Here is a 20,840-nt window from a genome sequence, read left to right as displayed (position 1 = left end):
ATTTCCACGAGGAACTGGTCACTCAGTTACTTTTCAGCACGGCTTACCACCCCCAGACAGATGGCCAGAATGAGAGGACGATCCAGAAACTGGAGGATATGCTTCGGGTATGTGTATTAGATTTCGGAGGGAGTTGGGATACATACCTCCCACTAGCAGAGTTTTCATACAACAATAGTTATCATGCTAGTATCGACCGACCCCCGTTTGAGATGTTGTATGGCTGGAAGTGTAGAACCCCAATTTGTTGGGGTGAGGTGGGACACCGAGTCATGGGGAGCACCAAGGTGGTGCTCAGGACTACCGAGTTGATTCAGCAGGTGCGCGACCGACTACGAGTCGCACAGAGCCGTCAGAAAATCTATGTTGACCGGCGCCGATCGGATCTTGAGTTTCAGGTGGGGGACTTTGTTTTGCTGAAAGTGTCTCCATGGAAGGGGGTCATCAGGTTTCGGAAGAGGGGCAAGTTAGGGCCCCAATATATTGGTCCGTTCAGGGTTTCTGCCCGGGTGGGCAAGGTGGCTTACCATTTGGATCTGCCGGACAAGCGTAGCCATATTCACAACACCTTCCATGTGTCTTAGCTTCGGAAGTGTATCACCGACGAGGCCGCAGTTATTTCGTTGGACAACATTCAGGTTGATGAGAGCCTGAAATACATTAAGAGACCCATCGTGGTTTTGGATAGGAAGATTAAGGCTCTTCGTAACAAGGAGGTGAAGCTGGTGAAGGTGTAATGGCAGCATCGAAGAGGCTCCGAATGGACATAGGAGTCGAATGATGAGATGCGGGAGCATTACCCGGATCTTTTTGCATCTACGGACTTTGAGGACGAAGTCTAGTTTAAGTGGGGGAGAGTTGTAACACTCCAAATCAGGTAAACCATTTTAATCCTTTTAAATAATTCAGTTGGCAAAAATGGTCCCTTTCAGTACGCTGCGCGTACCTAAGGGTACGCTTAGCGTACCATGAAGGAAGGATCGCGGAGGAGTTTCGCGTACGCGGGGCGTATATATAGGTACGCAGGGCGTACGCGCCATAGGACCAAACCCTAATTTTCGGGCTTAAGACCTATATAGGCATCCTTATCTCATTTGAGCCTCACCCTAACTAGCCTCATTCACCCTCAAACGTCCCTGAAAACCCTAAAATCATTAGAGTGTGTGTTCTTGAGCTTAGGAGTGTTTAAACACCATCCTTTTGGTGTGTTAGCTACAAGGAAGAGGAGGAAACAAATTTGAACGAAGAAGAGCTTCTGGATCTTACATTTTGAGCAGCCTAGGAAGCTTAAGGAGGTAAAAAGCTTTCACCTTGATCATTATTTTCATTTTTAGAGCTAGGGTTTTCTCTTTAGTCCCTTTTTGTGTTCTTGGACCACCTCTTGAGAGTTTGAGCAACTCCAGAGCTTAGAGAGGATAGATCTGAGGTCCTTTGGTCCATTCCTAGCATAAAAATGGAGTCTTGATGGATGTTTTAACCTCAGGCATGGTTTAAGACTCTTGGAAAGGTCTTAATGGGTTGTTGGGAGCATATGGAATATGCAAAGGCATAAAGTTGCCAACTTTATGCCTTAGGACGTCCTAATGAACTCAGGTCTAAAGATTGGACGTTGGAACAACAAGTATTAAACACTTAATGGAAAAGGTGCTTAATTTGTTTGTACTTTGGGCGTAGCATAGTGTAGGCAGCGCGTACAGCTCAGGGACTCAGTACGCTAAGCGTACAGAAGTAGTGCGCAGGGCGTACGTACTCAGATGGACTTGGACTTGTTTTGGGCTTGAAAGCCCTTTGGGCCTTAATCAGTCATGGGCTTGGTCATGTTTTGATTTAGTGGGCCAACTTATCTGTTTTGGGGCCATGATTGCTATGGTTGGGCTTTATTGGGCCATGAGGCCCATTAATGATTTTGGACATAGACTTTGGGCCCATTAGCAAAGGAAGACTTTTGGGCCATTGTGAAAGGACTTGGGGCTTGGGTTCTTTAATTCTATTATGTTCAGCCCCAACCTTGGGTTAATGGTATTATTGTCAGCACGGGTGTTCACAGACTATTAGGAGAGCAACTTTCGGATTCAGCAGATAGAGGTGAGTTTTCTCACCATACCAATGGGTATAAGGCACCAAGGCCGGCCCATTTTATGATATGTGGATTGTTGATTGATTATGCGTTATGTTAGTGTCACATTTTCATGGAAGACCCCCCCCCCCCGGGGGGGGGGGGGGGTTCCCGTGGCAGTAGATTGAGATCATGTGGGGGTTCCCATGGCATTTGGTATAAGACCTTAGAGGGTTTCCATGGCATCCTAGTATGATTGTATGTTTAGCTTGTTTGATATTTTCTTGGTAGTGAAGACCATGTGGGGGTTCCCATGGCAGGAAGACCATGTGGGGGTTCCCATGGTAGGTAGTTAAGACCACGTGGGGGTTACAGTGACACTAGGTATAAGACATTGGAGGGTTTCCATGGCATCCTTATATGTTGTATGCATGGCTTATGTGGTTTATGTAGCTTTTATAACTAATATGGATTATGTGATTATGTGGTTTGTGTGGGGTATGCTCTGGGGAACTCACTAAGCATTAGCTTACATTTTGTTGATTTGTTTCTGGTACTTTTGAGCATAAGGGCAAGAGCAAGGCTTGATGGCGTGGCATGCACTCTTCGACATTTGATTTGATGGGACACTCTGATATTTGAAATAAAATGTTGATGTTATGGATTTTGAAAACAATTGTCATTGATATTACATATTTTATGAGAATGTTTTGATTAATTAAAAATGAAATTTTTATTTGAAAATTTGGGTCATTACAAAATGACCCTTCACTTTTCACAAAGGGATGTATTTAACACTAAAAACTTGAATTAATACCCTTAGAAAGCAAAATAAATAAATAAATAAATATATAAAGCAAAACCAATAAGTTACTTGGCTATAGTGACAATAACCGAGAATAAAACGACATATTTCATACAAAGTTAAAGGGCTTTAACGACATTACCCTTAAATTAATTAAGTCGAGCGATTGCCCTGATGAAAGTAGTCAAAGTCTTTTTTTTTTCTTTTTTTTTATTTAAAGGGCTTTAACGACATTACCCTTCAATTAATTCACTCATGTCTAACATTAATAGGGGCGACCCATGGCATGTTCAGAAGGTGCATCTGAACAGGTCCCAAAAAATCAGCGGGCCCAAAATTTTTATAGCATTTTCAGTCGGCCTATTTCCAGTTCGCCCAAAACTTGCAAAACATATTAGGTTAATTCAATGCAGGTCGCACGTATAACACAAGAGGATCAGGGAAAATATGAAATTTCGAGAAAAGCGAAAAAAATGCTTCGATTTCTTCTTACGCATGGTACAGGAGCAGTAATTAAATTTGCAACGGTTCTTCACTTCTTTCATCTTTCTCAAAATTCTGAAACAAAGTTACAAACATCCTACAATCTTTCTATAAAATCAGAAAACACGTTCTCCACTTCTTTCTTCTCGAAAATAAGAGTTTAGAAGTTTAAAATTTCTTGTTGTGGACTTGTAGTTTCGAAATTAGAAGGAGAAGGTAGAGATAAAGGTATTTCCGTTTTTTTACTTGTTCCTTACTTCTTTTTCTTATGCTTAATTTTTTGATTTCTAATTCCGAAGGAGCAAGATTACACGAATTGAGTTTTGAAAATCAGATTCAGAGGAACAAGAACTGAAGCACATGAGCACATCAGTTTCGAAAATCAAAAATCAAAAGGAACAAACAAGGCATTGAGGAAATCAATTTTTGAGTTTTGAAGGTACAAGCAAATCAAGTTCTATTTTTTTCGTTATTGATACGTTTCGAACAAGCACATCGTTTCTGTTTCGTTTATGATCAAGCTCTAAAATGTAAAACATTTTTTTATGACTCTGTGACTATGCACCAACTTGATAAATTTCAATTTTGATTTCTGATAAGTTTTTGATTGGTTTTGGATTTGTTTTTTTTTTTTTTACAGTTTTGATACTCTTTCTTGCTGATTTGAAATGATGAAAATTATAAAGTACTTTTCTGATTTTTGAATTTTTTTAATAGAAGCATATTTGATTCGTTTTTTATTAATTTCTAATTTTTTGATTAGTTTTTGTTTTTTTTACAGTTTTCATACCCTTTATTGCTTGAGTTTCAACATTTAGAACAAAGATAAAAAGAAAAGTTATTTATGAAGATGTTATTAAAAAGTTTATTCCAATGAATATTAAGAGAATGACTGTTTTCAAGTATAAGCCAATTTCGTTTTTGTGTATCATTTTGAATGAATTTTAATTTTATGTACTTGCAATAGAAAGTTAAAATTTATAATTTTTTTGCTTAAATTTTGAGATCTTTCAAAATTTAAGATCTATTTTTTGTTAAATCGCACAAGGTCTCCAATATCTCGAGGTCTGGACAGTAACTTTGATTTGATCCAAATATTATATAATATGATAAACCGCTTTTATTTAACTAAAACAATACCTGAAATATTATATTTTTTACACATTATTTTTTCTATGGATTTTAATTATTTTTACATATTTCTAAATTTTAATAATATTTTCTACTTCTAATATATAATATATTTTTAATTCTTTTTCTTATTTTAAAAAAATAATTGATCGGTCTTTTTATAATTTGTTATGAAAAATAATTTATTATTCTTATTATTTAATCGTATGTTTATTATTTAAGAAAAATAATATAAATAGTTTTGCAAAAATAAAAAAATAAAAAATGTAAATAATGACAATATAGTTTTTTCATATATATCAGGTATGAAAATGGCGACAAGAAAATAACACAAAGAGAATACTAACTAAAAATAACATAATGATAACCCAAACAAAATATATATATATATATATATATATATATATATATATATAAAAATTTGGGGAATATGTGGCTGTTATGTACCTAATATTAGGTATAGAATCATCAAAAATTACATAATTTTACAATATTCAATCAAATATCTCTACCATATTTCTTGTATCCTCTATTAGAGCTTATGTTAGGCTTTGTGTATATTTTTTATGGAGTTTTATAAGTTTAATTTTGCACCACAAACTGTGTATAAGAATATTTTACCAACTACATGCAGTTCGGTATATTGAAATTTATTACAAAAAACTATAGTGAAATATTGAAATTGTTCATTAAAAACCTGATAAACCTCTTCCCATAATCCATCAAAAAAAAAACTATGCAAGTATACATAAGGTAGGTGTTGGAGGAAGTTATGAAGCTTCTACTAGAGGTCTAATAAAAAACACATTCGAAATACATAGATGTTAGAATGAATTCCAAAATAAAAAAAAATATGAGTTCAACAACAATAGAAAGATGCTAACAATGAAAGAAAATTGTGTTTTTTTAATCGAAATCAAGTCAATTTAGATGGTTCTATACCTAACATTACATACATGACAACCACATATTCACTTTTTTTTCTCTCTCTATATATATATATTTCGAATGGAAAAATAACACAAAGATAGTCAGAAAAAGAAAAAAACACATGGATAGTCGAAACAGAAAAATAACATAGAGATATCGAACACCAAAGAGATTCTAGCTCAGCGGTATTAGGTGTTGCTCTCCCCCATTGATATTGAGGGTTCAAGTTCCGTCATGTACATAGGTGAATTTAATGAGTAGTTTTAGGAGTAGATTAGATTTGCTGTTAAAAAACATAGATCTACGGAAGTAAATATAACACAATGATAGTTAGAATAAAAAAATAGCACACATGAATAGTCTGAACGAAAAAAATAACACATGAATAGTCCAAATTAAAAATAGCTCGTACGAAAAAATAACACAAAGATAACCCGAACGAAAAAAATAACACCGAGACAGTCTTAACGATCAATAAAACAAAAATAAAATAATAATAATAATAATAATAATAAAATAAGAAACACGAAAAAAAAACAATACAAGTAGCAAATTGACAAAAAAAAATACAAACTTAATAATTAAAATGAAAAGGTTACATAAAAAAGTTTCTTTTATTAAACGATATATTAGCATTTCTTTTAGCCTCTCAATGGCGATATGTATTATTCACTCTACTTAATACAGTATTAATAACCAATATATAAATTAAATATTTATATTAAATAAAATACTAATTACCAAGGGTAAATTACACCAATCGTCCCTCGTATATATGCGAGAAAGCGTATTTAGTCCCTATTTTCAAAATTTAATTCGGACCGTCCCTGATTTGATTTAACATTGCACGTTTCATCACTGAACGACAATTTTGTTTCGAACTTAGTCCTTGCCAAATTTTAAATGACCATTATACCCTTGTGTTTTTATTTTATAATTAATTTATTATCTATATTATCATTTTAAATTAAAAAATAATAATAAATGCCCTCATCCCCTTCACTTTCCCCAACCCATCCACCTTTCACTGTTACCGATCGGAGAAAAAATACAAACACACACACATATACAGTCACCGGCCACCCTCCGACGAACCTTCCCCACCTTTCACTACGTTACTGATCGAGAAAATTAAAAGAAAAAACATACAAACACACAAAATCGATGAGAGGGAAAGAGGAGACCTATAACTCGTCGATGGTTTTAGGTGGTTGTCAGAGTGTAGATCAACAGTGGGTTAACAATGATCGGAAGAGAAAAAAGAATGAGGAGGAGTGCTGGTGAGAAAGTGGAGAGGAATGCATACGACAACTAGGGTTTTGGGTGGTTTTCGGAGTGCATATCCGTCACCAAAGCCACCTGAGAAAGTGGACATGGAATTCGTCTTGGTTGGCGTTATAGGTGTGCCGAAAAATCAGACTGGTCCGTCGCTACACCAAACCCTATCCGCCTCTAGTTTTTTTGAAGATAGGGTAGTGGATCGTTTTTCCATCGGTGTACAATCCACATCCCATCTGTTAATTTCTTCAAATCGATTTCATCATCTTGCATTTCAAGATTTGGTGATGCAGGTGTGTTCTTTTCTTTTTTTCCTTAAATCGATGTTGATTGGTGGCGATTGTTGGCAACATTTCAAGGAATTGGTGGCGATCTTTGAAGTATGGAAGTAAGGGATGCAGTGTTGTCACCGTCGATGTTGGTTTAAGAACAAGAAGCAAATAATAGCGATGATTCTTGTAGCTTGCAACCCACTCGTCGGAAAACGTGATTTCTTGGTCTCGCCGGAAAAACGTGATTTCTTAGTCTCGTCGGAAAAACGTGGTTACCTGGTCTTGCCGGAGAAGGGAGATAAAAGGAGACAGGGGAAAGAAAAGGGGGAGGGTGAAGATATATTTTTTTTCTTTTGTTTTTAATCCAAAAATAATAAATAAATAAAAGAAAATTAAAAAATAATTTGTTAGGGGCAAAATAGTCTTTTATGTCCGGAGGGACTAAGCGTGAAAGGAAAAACAAACCCAAGGACTATCTGAGTTAATTTTTGAAAATAGGGACTAAACGTGCGTTTTGGCATATGCACGAGGGACGAATAGTGTAATTTACCCAATTACCAACTTAGATTTAGACCTTAGGGGGGGGGGGGGGGGGGGAGGTGATGTATATAATTTCTTTTAATTAAGGTTGGAAGGAGTGGTGTTATAAGAACCACATTTTCTTCTCTGACACGTAAGAGTCATATAGGTGTCATATCATTTATACCATACAAAATGTGGTTCTTTGCCACACACTAGGTGTGAGAATTATGGTATATATATATATATATATATATATATATATATATACATATATATATATATATATATATATATATATATATATATATATATAGAGAGAGAGAGAGAGAGAGAGACTTGAACGCTTAGTTCCCGAGTTTAAGAAAAGAAAAGAAAGTGAAGGAAAAAAAAAATTCTTTTGTGTTTCTGAATTGAAGAGAAGTGGAAAGAAAATTAATCATTTTGTTCTTTCTTTCCAAATCATTCCAAATTAGAAGGAAAGTTAGGAGGGAAAGTGATCATTCCATTTTCATCCATTTCCTTCTTTTAATGAAACTTGGAAACACTAATTTTTTACTTTTTTCTTATTTCCACCCATTTCATTTTTTTTTTATCTTGTTAAGTTGAACTCGGGAACGGGGTGGAAGGAAGTGAGAGAAAAAGGAGTACGACCAAAAAGAGGAGAGATGCGTCCAAACCGCACCCAAGACCGCATAGGAGGTTGGTGTTCCTTTGCGTATGTGGCAAAAATTTCGGCCAAACCGCATATCACTCCTATTAGTCTAAGGGGTGTTGTTTTAGCTTATTTTTAAGCTTTTTAGCTTATCAACTTATTTTTTGGGCTTATAAAAAAAATAATGTTTGGGTTAGCTTATTAGCTTAAGCTTATGAACTTATTTTATCTAAAAATAAACCAAATTTCATAAGCCAAACGAAAATAATTTTTTTTCCAAATGATTTGCTTATTTGTTTATATTTACTTATTTACCCTTCATCCTAAATAATTTCTTTTAATTAAGGTTTGAAGGAGTAGTGTCATAAGAACCACATTTTCTTCTCTAACATGTAAGAGCCATATAGGTGCCACATCATTTATACCATACAAAATGTGGTTCTTTGCCACACAGTATATGTGTGTGTGTGTGTGAGAGAGAGAGAGAGAGAGAGAGAGAGAGAGAGAGAGAGAGACTTGAACGCTTACTTCCCGAGTTTAAGAAAAGAAAAGAAAAAAAATTTAAAAGAGAAAAGAAAAGAAAGTGAAGGAAAAAAAATTCTTTTGTGTTTTTGAATTGAAGAGAAGTGGAAAGAAAATTAATTATTTTGTTCTTTCTTTCCAAATCATTCCAAAATAGAAGGAAAGTTAGGAGAGAAAGTGATCATTCCATTTCCATCCACTTCATTCTTTTAATAAAATTTGGAAACACTAGTTTTTTTTTTTTTTTTTTTTTTTTTTTACTTTTTTCCTGTTTCTACCCATTTCCTTTCTTTTATCTTGTTAAGTTGAACTCGGGAACGGAGTGGAAGGAAGTGAGAGAAAAAGGAGTGTGGCCAAAAAGAGGAGTGATGCGTCCAAACCGCATCCAAGACCGCATAGGAGGTCGGTATTCCTTTGCGTATGTGGCAAAAATTTCGGCCAAACCGCATGCCACTCCTGTTAGTCTAAGGGGTGTTGTTTTAGCTTATTTTTTAAGCTTTTTAGCTTATCAGTTTATTTTTTGGGCTTATAAAAAAATAATGTTTGGGTTAGCTTATTAGATTAAGCTTTTGAACTTATTTTATCTAAAAATAAACCAATTTTCATAAGCTAAACGAAAAATAACTTTTTTCCGAATGATTAACTTATTTGTTTATATTTCCTTATTTACCCTTCATCCTAAATAATTCTTCTTTTCCAAACACTACATTATTCTCCTTTTTAGTCATTTTACAAAAATAAGCTAATCCAAACATAATTTTTTAAAAAGCTTATTAGTTAATAAGTCATAGCTAATCCAAACACTTTTTATCTTATAAGCTAATAAGTTGTTAAGCTTTTAAACTCATAAGCCTAAGCCCCCAAAAAATAACCTTACGCAAACACCCCTTAAGTCTAACTAGGAAAAGGCCCGTGTGTTGCACGGGTGAAAGTTTAGTGACAAAAATATAAATAAGTAAAAATAAAGTGTCAAAATTATAAAGAGGAAAAGTTTGTTGAAACTTTAGTGACAAAATTAGTAAAAATAAAGTACCAAAACTATAAAGAGGAAAATTTTGTTGAAACTTTAGTGACAAAATTATAAAAAAGTAAAAATAAAGTGGTAAAGTTATAAAAGAATAAAAAAAAAGGGTTTTAAAGAAGTAAAAGTGAAAGTTTAGTGGCAAAAATACGAAGAAGTAAAAATAAAATGGCAAAATTATAAAAAGGAAAAGTTTGTTGAAACTTTAGTGGCAAAATTAAAAAAAGTAAAAATAAAAAATATAGTGTTAAAATTATAAACATGGAAAGTTTATGTTGAAACTTCCCATGTCCTTTAATATATATATAGGGAAATCTACAGAAAAGTCCTAAAATTTTACCCTAATTTACAAAAAAGTCCCAAACTAAAATTTGTTTACGAAAAAGCATGAATTACCGGTAAAAATGACGATTTGACCCATTTTTTTTTTCCGGTTTACCGGTTTTATTACTTACATGTTTCACTAAAGTCCCATTATTTTACCCTAATTTGCGAATAAGTCCCAAAATAAAATTTATTGATGATTTGGCCATTTTCTTCATATAACATACATTTTATCGGTTTCATTACTGACTTAGACACCTAGTCATTAAATTAGCTGATAAGATGAATACGATGGTTATATAATGTCACATTTATTGTAAAATTTGATACCCATCTCATCAGATCATTTATGACTATTTATCTACGTCAGCAATGAAACCAATAAAATGTGTGTTTCCAAGAAAAAATGGCAAAAAATTAAATTGATGTCTGATGAGATGGATATATTGGGTTACATAAGATTAGATAGACAATTTGATATTTCTTATAAACATAAAAAATAACGCAGTTGTTGTTAGTTTATGTAATTATTGTAGTCTTCGTTAGATGCATTTTTTATTCAAAAAAGATATACAATACATCAGGATGTCAAGTTTTATGCTAAACATAGCATTATATAACTCAACATATCCATCTCATCATCTCATTTAATGACTAGGCGTCCGGGTCAGCAATGAAACTGGTAAAATGTATTTTACATAGAGAAAAGGGTTAAATCATCAGTAAATTTTATTTTGGGACTTATTCGCAAATTAGGATAAAATAATGGGACTTTAGTGAAACATGTAAGTAATAAAACCGGCAAACCGAAAAAAAGGGGTCAAATCACCATTTTTACTGGTAATTCATGCTTTTTCGTAAACAAATTTTAGTTTGGGACTTTTTCGTAAATTAGGGTAAAATTTTAGGACTTTTCTGGAGATTTCCGTATATATATATATATATATATATATATATATATATAATGGCCGGCCGGATGAAAGTAGTCAAATTCTTTTTTTTTTTCTTTTTTTACTTAACTCGAGCAGATCGTCGATATATATATATATATATATATATATATATATATATATATATATATATATATATATATATATATATATAGGGAAATCTTCGGAAAAGACCTAATATTTCACCCTAATTTACGAAAAAGACCCAAACTAAAATTGGTTTATGAAAAAGTCCCGATTACCGGAAAAAATGACGATTTGACCATTTTTTTCCGGTTTGTCGATTTCAATACTTACCCGGTTTCATTAAAGTCCCATTATTTTACCATAATTTTCATTAAAGTCTCATTATTTTACCATAATTTTCATTAAAGTCTCATTATTTTACCATAATTTGGGACTTATTCGTAAATTATGCTAAAATAATGGGACTTTATTAAAACCCGGTAATTAATGAAACCGGTAAATCGGGAAAATAAGGCCAAATCGTCGTTTTTACCGGTAATTGAGATTTTTTCATAAACAAATTTTAGTTTGAGACTTTTTCGTAAATTAGGGTAAAATATTGGGACTTTTCCGAAGATTTCCCTGTATATATATATATATATATATAAATATAAATATATATATATATATATATATATATATATATATATATATATATATATATATATATATAAGGGATAATGACGAAAAAACCACTATATTATGTCACATTTTCTAGTTTAACCATCAATTTTTAATAAGTTTCGAAGAAACCACCAATTTTTAGTAAAATGTTTCAGCACAACCATTTTTACATAATAGAACCTATTTTAAATACGAAAAAAACACTATATTTTTCTAAAAGTTCGGTTTAACCACCAATTTATGAGTAGTTAAACCGAACTTTTGATAAAATATAGTGTTTTTTTCATACTTAAAATAGGTTTTTATAGGTAACAGTTGCCACGCTGAAACATTTTATCAAAAAATGGTGGTTTTTTTGTAACTTTTTAAAAATTGATGGTTAAACCGAACTTTTGGAAAAGTATAGTGCTTTTTTCGTCATTTTCCCTATATATAGGCCGGATGAAAGTAGTCAAAAATTTTTTTTTTTTTTTTCTTTTTTTACTTAACTCGAGCAGACCGTCGATGGTCTCGTTTTTTTTTAGGGTTGTAGCGAGTCGGCGAGGGAGGTTAGCGTTTTTTTTTTTTTTTCCATCGGCATTCAACAAAGAAATATGAGCACCTCGTCTAGAGAGTATTCTCCAGATTGGCTTCGTAATGCCCAGGTTTCAGTTTACCTTCATTCGTATACATGATGCTGATATATAAGTACGAATCATTGTTATCTATTATGTTTCTCTATATCTTCTAGCCTCGGTTACCACAAGTTTACGTATAATCTTTTGAAATCGTCCAAGTAACCATCCCAATTATCATCCATGTACGTTAATCAGCAAAGTTGCAGGACTATTGTTGTAAATTCCTAGAAAAATTTCATGGTTGGTACTATTTTGGATATGCGGTATCATAGGGGCTATGGTGGTTGTGCTGATGTGCTTTTTTTTTTTTTTCATTTCATAACTGATACTCTAGATGTTAATTGTGATTATGCGTCCAATAGGCATCGATCATATAGTTCTGATTCTGCCCTTGGATTTCAAGTATTTTCAGGACTTAAATCCTCAAGATTGTATAAAGAATATAGTACAAGCTGTTAGTAATGATTCAAAGATTAATGATTCTTGTAGCTAAAGATGATGTATTACTGATTTACTTGCAAATTGGGCAATGCCCTGGCAATCATGGCTGCATAATGTGCTCAGCTAGTTTCACATTGACTTTACAAGTTATTGTTGGGCTCCATCTCTATGACAGGCACCAACAACATCAATTTTGATGTTGTCCTCGAGTTCTGAATCTCTTCCGGGTGGTAGTGATGATGATACAGATGATCGGCTTCCTATAAGCTCTGTGACCAAAAAAACATCAAAAGTGAAGTCTCCAAGTAAAAATCTGAGTACGAAGAGGAAGGGGCTTGGTGAAAATGAAGGTAAGTGTGGCTATTATGTAACGTAACATTTTACATGAATCTTAAAAAAAAAGGTTATAAAAACTTGTGAAGATAAAGAAATTGCTACTTATTTGTTATTTTCTTTTTCTATATATTGTGGAGGTATTCACATTCTGATGTTTGTTATGTTATTTATACTTTTTACAATACAGGTAACAAGGGGAAAGGGGGTAAATCTCCAGAGAAAGTGAGAACCTATGAACCAGTATTAATTTATTATTATTTTTTGTAATGATTTCATTTATCCTGAAGCCAGCTGCATCTAGGTATTGTGAAAATTTTGTAATTATTTATTGGTAATCTGCTTAGTAAGCCATAAGATTACATTACCACTTGGCCTCCTTCCTTTTTAACTAGAGAGGAACTTAAAGTATTTTCTAAGATTAACAACAACACTAAACGCGTATCATCTACTCTTTACTTTCTGTAAATTTACTTAGAAGTTACATTATATGTAAGAGAGTTTTTATAAATGAAGCTGGTATAGTTAATTGTAAGTGTTATTTATGTGATCAGAAACCTAAAACACCAGTTTGGACGTTGCCATCGGATTCTGAATATGAGTTGTCTGAGCATGATCCAAAGGAGGAGGAGGAATTGAAGACGAGGCTAAAGATGGAAGAAGATATGACGGAGACACAAGGGAAACAAGGTATGCAATTAGAGTTTCCGATTAAAACAAAAAATCGTATCCTTCTTTCTCTGTTTGGTTTCTTAGGATACTGTTATACCTCTGATATTAGGCAAATAAGTTAGTTAGGGGTAATATGGGAAATCATCAAATTAAAGAGTTATCTTATTAGTGGGAGGGGCATTTTAGGCATTTTTATAGTATTTAGCTATTATGTCAGATAGTATAAGAAGAGGGCAGTGGGCAGGGAGGAGTGAAAATTGGAATTCATTCCTATTAGGAGATTGGCTATCTCGAATCAGCTAAACTATCTTCATTCTTGTAATCATTTGGTATTATCGAGTGTTTTTCGATCAATATTAGAATCTTTGATTGTTTATGTGTTATTGAATCGATTCTTATAATCCAGTTCATAACAAATACTTGTTGTTTGCATTGCTACAGATAATGATGGAGATGTAAAGGTTTTAGAAAGACAAACAACTGAGAAGCAAACAGGATCTTATGTAATCTAAATTTCAACCTGTCCCAATGATTGTTATTTTATCAGTTGATTACAACAGTACACATGTCAATGTCATTACAGATTTCATCTTCGAGGTTGCCTTTGGTGCTTGCAGATAAAGTCCAACGTTCAAAGGTATGTGTGAGTCAATGAATCTCTGCAGACTTTGGGTGTACCATGTCCTTATTTAGTAGTCTCATATCATGTAATGACACTGACACTCACGACAGTTGTTTTTTTTTTTTTTTTTTTTTGTGTTTGGCGATTTGATAGGCTCAGTAACCGGCATTTTAAGTTTTGCAGGCACTTGTGGAGTGTGAAGGCGAATCCATCGATCTAAGTGGTGATTTGGGTTCTGTTGGGAGGGTGGTTGTTTCAGATTGCCCATCTGGCAATCAGGATGTACTTTTGGATTTGAAAGGTATGGAACGCATATCATACTTTTTGTTAACTTCCATCTAATTAATACTTTAATACATTGTAGTATTTTTTATTTCAGGAACCATCTACAAAATGACAATATTACCTTCAAGAACTTTCTGTGTTGTATGTACCTACCTCCCCTAAACTTTATCATATTAATATTTATTTATTATGGCAGACATCTCTTATTCATTCTTCATCTTCAGGTTAGTTTTGGGCAATCAGAAGCCAAGGTTTGTTTTTCAATCCATTTTTTAAGGTTGAGCCGGCGATGAGTTAATTGAAATATCCTTTTTATCTGTCAGATAGAGGCAATCATGGATGACTTTATTCAGCTGAAGCCACAGTCAAATGTCTATGAAGCTGAAACCATGGTTGAAGGTGAGAGAGGAGTTGTTGTACTTGTAGGTTGTGTTTTTCATTTCCTGACTTGGCATATGCATATGTGTGTGTGGTAGGAACGCTGGAAGGATTTTCTTTTGATTCTGAAGATGAAGCTGTGAATCGTCAAACTGGCGATGAAAACAAGGGGGGTGATGCTGCTGATCCACAAACCAAAACCAATGGCAAAGGAAAAGGAAAAGCCGAGAAAACATCATCTGTATCTGTATGCCCTTCTTCCTTTTTAATATCATCATTCATCCATCATGTTTTCTTTTCTTTTGCTAAATATTTTAGAAACTCCTACTCTGGATTCAGGGAGCAGCAAAAAGGAAGGCAAAAACAACTGCTGCCAAAAAGCCACCAAAGAAGGCTACCAGGAAAGCTCCAGCTGCAAAGAAATCCAAGGCAAAAAAATGAGACGATTCTTCCTTCTTTTGTTGTAGGTTAGATTAGAGAAAGTGTGCTAGGCATTACAACTTAAGAGAAAAAGATTGTTTATATTGTAATTCTTCTACATGTCTGATTGATGATTTGTCGCACTTTTATTATGCCTACATCCTTCATATAAAATTATAAATCATATCTACTCATTACATATTTAATGTATCGATGCAAACAATAATTGTGTATCACTGCTCACTGGTGGTTTTATTAATCCCATTTTTTTTTTCTTTTATATATGGATCATTTCTATAATTTCACTATTACACTAGGACAACTCTAGTAATTTTATTTTATATATGGCTAATTTTGGTATTATATACGGAATTTTTCTCTAATTAGGTTGTTACAGGGATTACTTATGTAATATCCTTATTACACAAGAATCATTTATGTAACTTTGCCTTGCAGCTATTATAACTTTATATTTCATGCTAATATTCATTACTTTTTCTTGTCATTTTTGTCATTTAACTGACTTTTTCTTATCATTTTTGTCATTTTTCTCAAATACAAGGACTATTAGATAGTTTTATAAGGACCGTTTCTGTAGGGGTTATTGCTATAAAAGCCTCTAAATTTACGGAAAATGTTCGGTTATGCCTAATGTCCGTTTTTATGTGTATAGAAGATGAACATTGCCCTTTTTTTCCCGTTTATTGCTTTTCATCGTCAAGTGAGTTACCAAATGCCTCATTAAGCTGACATGGATGCCACATAACCACCATTACCACATCTACTTTATTAACAACGACGCCCCACCTCTTCATACCACTCCTTCGTGAAAATGTCAAGTTCTCTAGCCAAATCAAGCTTCTAAGGTGGTTCAAGATGGAGAAAGAAGAAAGTAGTTACATGTGTTTATAGAGATGCGTGTAGTTTAGTTGTTGCACGAACAACTAATAACTATGGGAAAAAAAAATCAAAGGTGCCCTATTTACCAACCAGGTAAACAACAGAAATTTGATATACTTTTTAATTTTCTTGAGAATCCCCCTAAAAAGGTATGTAATTTCTCCCAATTATTGTTTGTTGTAGGCGGAAGGAGAGGACTACGGTTTTTTCAAATGGTAAGAAGAAGAAAATGGAAAAAACTCAAACAATCACCACTTTCAATCAAAAAACCACCGTCTCACATAAAGGAGGGAAAGTTGAAGGTCTTGCTAGAAGTAAGTGTAGGTTGTTAGTTCTTATTTTGTTCATGTTGACGGTAGTAGTTTTGAAGATGTAAAATATTTGGGAAAGTTTAGAATGGCCATGTAATTGTTCTTTTGGTATGAACTTATATAGTACTTGCAGAAATTATTTATGAAATTGAAAATATTTATGAAATTGTTTTAGAAATGGTATATAGTTGATTGCTCAAATGGTAAAGTATAATGTTGAAATTGGTAAACAATAAAGGAAAAATGGTACAATGCAAAGTAACATGCTCAACTGGTATAATGCAAAGTAGCATGTTGTAATGGTAAAGGCAAAGTATAATGTTGTAATGGTAAATGCAAAGTATAATGTTGTAATGGTAAATGCATAGTAGAATGTTGTAATGGCCAGTTGTACAATGCAAAATACAATGTTGTAATGATAAAAGGCAAAGTATAATGGTATAATGAACAAACGATCAATTGTAAATGTAAACATAACATAACATAATTGGGGGGGGAGGGGGGGGGGGAATTACATAAGAATTCATTACATCATCAAAGGTTTCCATTACAAAAGACTACTGTAACGACCCAAAAATCGAGGGTAAAATTTCATTTTTAATATAGCTAAAACATTGATACCATTTATTTCAAACATTTCAAATCATCATTAAGTACAACAATTCTCAGAGTTCATCCCAAAATCATTCATTGCGGAAATCATAGGTGTGTGCACTTCGATCAATCCGAGCTCTTCTTTTCCAAATCGATGATACCTGAAACCAAAACTGTAAACCGTAAGCACAAAGCTTAGTGAGTCCCCCAGAGCATACCCCACACACAATCCACATAACACATACCATATCAACTATAAAAGCTATCTCTACCACATACCACATATCATATTAGCTGTAAAAGCTATCTCTACCACATAAGCCATGCATACAAATATATAAGGAAGCCATGGAAACTCTCCAGGGTCTTACACCTAATGCCACGGGAACCCCCACGTGGTCTTATCTGCCATGGGAACCCCCACATGGTCTTCCTGCCTTGGGAACCCCCACAAGGTCTTCCTGCCTTGGGAACCCCTACAAGGTCTTCACTACCAAACAAGACATAATGCAAACTATACAAGCAGATACATTAGGATGCCATGGAAACCCTCCAAGGTCTTATACCAAATGCCACGGGAACCCCCTCGCGGTCTTCCATGAAAATGTCATACTATCATAACGTATAATCAATCAACAATCCGCATCACATAAAATGGGACGGCCTTGGTGCCTTAGACCTATTGGTATGGTGAGAAGACTCACCTCTCGGATGCTGAACTGACAAGCTAGAATCAGATATGTCCCACGTGCTGCTCCCACTCAGCTGCCTATAATCATTATGTGATTAACTTGTCATAATCCCATAATTGCCCTTAAGGTCAACCCTGGTCAAAGTCAAGGTCACCGGTCAAGGTCAACAGTCCATGTTGACCTCAACTCGTCGAGTGCATCCAACAACTCGTCGAGTTTCTGAGTAATTCATCTACTCGCCGAGTTACCTGCGTAACTCGCCGAGTCCCTCCTTGTCCACAACCGAAAACTCATGACAACCGAAAACACTCTGGAGACCCGAAAACGGATAAACCCTACTCAACTCGTCGAGTCAGCTAAGGGACTCGACGAGTTCCTTCAGTCTTCTTCAAGTTCAGCCCTTTTCAGTGGGATCTAGGGTCCCAAACTCCAGATCCAAGCTCTCCTAATGCAGCTACCACGTAAAGTTGCAAACTTTACATGCATGCAAGGTCCTTTAAGGCTATAACTTGTCCAGATCTGGAACCTTATCCTTGTGATAAGTCCAGATCCAATTTTGACTCCATTTTGCACCAAGAATGACCATTTACTTCCAAGCAAAGAGATCTAAGCAACTAGAGATCAAGTTCGCGACTTTATACCTTAGGATACTGGCCAATATGATGTAGATGTTGGATCTACTGCTCCTCCCCTTGATCCTTCCTCTTTAAGCTCTAGATTCCTTCACAAATGCCCCAAAAATCACTCACAAGGCTCTTACTCGCTCTCTCAAGAAGGTGTAAGGTCGGATTAGGGTTTTCTCTGGCTGTTAGAGTGCTAAAGGAGGCCAGAAGAGGCAGAACATGTTCTTTAAATAGGGTTCAAACCCTAAAAATTAGGGTTTATCTCTACAACTCCTACTCGTCGAGTCGGGCCTTCCGACTCGTCGAGTAGGTCTCGATCCCGCGTCCACCAATAATGCCTCTACTCGACGAGTTGAACTCCCAACTCGCCGAGTCCACGCAAAAAGCCTTAAAACTTAAATAAATTACGTAATACCTGGAACAAGTGTTACAAATCTCCCCCACTTGAACTAGACTTCGTCCTCGAAGTCTGCTGATGCAAAAGTATGGATAATTCTTCCCTCGTAACCTTTCATGATGCACCCCTTGCCCTATCAGGGCCAAATCTTGACTGACTCACTATACCTGATCTTCAACCCTGCTTCCTGTATCGGGTGTCACTCCTTTGGAGTGAAGCCTTGAGGGCACTTAATCCCTGATGAAGCTCGAGCATCCATCTCTTACCAATAAACGACAATCCGTACTGAACCCATCGAATACCGACACCCGACATCCTAAGGGACACAGTCGTCACCCCGATCATTCCATGACCGTCCAATAAGGCTACAGAACTCAACCACACCAGGCTCTCTCCGATCCTGATTATCTCGGCGTTACCAACTGACTGGATTCACTTACTATAACCGGGTGCCGAACGCCTATATTCGGAATAACGGATTCCTGTCCGGTTGCTGAGCTAGTTAGCAACCTCACGCTCGCCCACACAACCTCTGAAAGAGACCTCGTCTAGTAATAATTGTTTTATCCATATCGTCACTCATGGCTTCATCAATCTTTCTGACACATCCAATCATCGTACCCTGACAACCTGTCGCCACTGAATCCAATACAAAAGTGCACGCTACCTGAGTAACGTAGTCTTACACCATTCCCGATATCCTTCAATCTGCCGTTTCCTGATTCCAACATGTCGTGGCTCTATTATAGATAGAACCAGCCCGAAACACATCATGATGGATTAAGCTACCATCGAACCAAACCCATTCATTACCCTGGAATCCTGCATTTGATGTCCTGGGCATATAGATGCTTCCAATTCTCATCTCACTGAAACAAAATCCTCAACTGCACACTCGCGAACTTCGATTCGGGATCTTTCCCCAAAACGAATCGATACTCCGCTCCTACCTCGAGATCCACGAATCTAAATTTGCATAATGCATCATAACTTCCGACATCCTTTACTTGAACGATTAATAAATACCCTTAGTCGATCCCCAGGACTACCAGTCTCACACCCAGTCCAACCACCAGGTTCCCAAGAGATCAAATATCAGGACTACTCAGCTGTTGCCCTACTGTGACACGCACTACTCATCCACATGATCCTGCCACTCACGATCCATCCCTTGGCTCAACAGTCTCTACCGGTTCCATCCTAAATTCCCATAGCCATCCGGGCTCGCCCACGGATAACTGATCGAACAATCCTTCCAGTCCTGATTCTAATTAGGTTGTGGCCTACCCACAACCCTGCGAACTGGCCTATTCTGGCATGAATCCTCTGAAGAATCCATGAATTCTACGGCTATCCCGCAGTCTTACAACACTTCCCACCTTATCCGGCTGTTAGTGAATGCTACGGCTCCCCCGCAGTCTTACAACACTCTCCATACTTTCCGACTGTTAGTGAATGCTACGGCTCCCCCGCAGTCTTACATCACTTTACCTACTATCCGGCTGCTAGTGAATGCTACGGCTCCCCTGCAGTCTTACAACACTTTCCGTACTGTCCGACTGTTAGTGAATGCTACGGCTCCCCGCAGTCTTACATCACTTTCCACCCTAACACAACCGCAGCCCAATGCCTTACCCCTAATCTATCAATCTGAAATGTACACGGAGTCGAGCACGCACTCGACCAATCACCCAAACTAAACTCCATTCATGACTGGAACCCCACCTGGCTCCCTCCCCTAAAGCCTGATATCTGACGTCCAGAAGGCGCAAACCACTGTTGGGGAGTTTCCCGAACTCCCATCCTGCAGAATCCTATATCCAGACAGCCACTAGGGGTGCCTTCCTTTCTCCGATGGGGATGCGAAACGTATCCTAGTTTCACCCTTGCTTCTGTTCTAGCCACCTGGACGGTTTTCCCCCACTTAGATTCGACTAAGTCCGCTTGACACATGAAAATCGAAGGATTTCCAATCCTTC

The 20,840-nt window shown here is 35.7% G+C and overlaps 1 protein-coding gene across 3 annotated transcripts; it reads left to right on the top strand.

The window, feature by feature from the left end:
- Nucleotides 1-12,087: 12,087 nt before the first annotated feature.
- BIN4 (double-stranded DNA binding protein) lies at nt 12,088-15,603 on the top strand. 3 transcript variants are annotated; one of them, XM_079081354.1, is made up of 12 exons: nt 12,088-12,220; nt 12,810-12,984; nt 13,158-13,192; nt 13,522-13,657; nt 14,081-14,142; nt 14,223-14,276; nt 14,445-14,562; nt 14,641-14,687; nt 14,771-14,797; nt 14,870-14,945; nt 15,023-15,171; nt 15,264-15,603. In XM_079081354.1, the coding sequence occupies exons 1-12, from the start codon at nt 12,170-12,172 to the stop codon at nt 15,363-15,365; spliced, it is 1,032 nt and encodes a 343-aa protein (XP_078937480.1). In that variant the 5' UTR covers nt 12,088-12,169; the 3' UTR covers nt 15,366-15,603. The 3 variants fall into 3 exon arrangements, with proteins under 3 accessions (XP_078937480.1, XP_078937481.1, XP_078937482.1); XM_079081356.1 differs by having other exon boundaries at nt 12,145-12,263; XM_079081355.1 differs by lacking the exon at nt 14,771-14,797.
- The last annotated feature ends 5,237 nt before the right edge of the window (nt 15,604-20,840 follow it).

The sequence above is a fragment of the Lactuca virosa genome, chromosome 2 (assembly GCF_052849685.1).
Source record: "Lactuca virosa cultivar CGN04683 chromosome 2, Lactuca_virosa_CGN04683_v6, whole genome shotgun sequence".
Classification (NCBI taxonomy): domain Eukaryota; kingdom Viridiplantae; phylum Streptophyta; class Magnoliopsida; order Asterales; family Asteraceae; genus Lactuca; species Lactuca virosa.
Note: the sequence above shows the minus strand (reverse complement) of the source record. Positions and strands in the feature narration are given on the sequence as shown.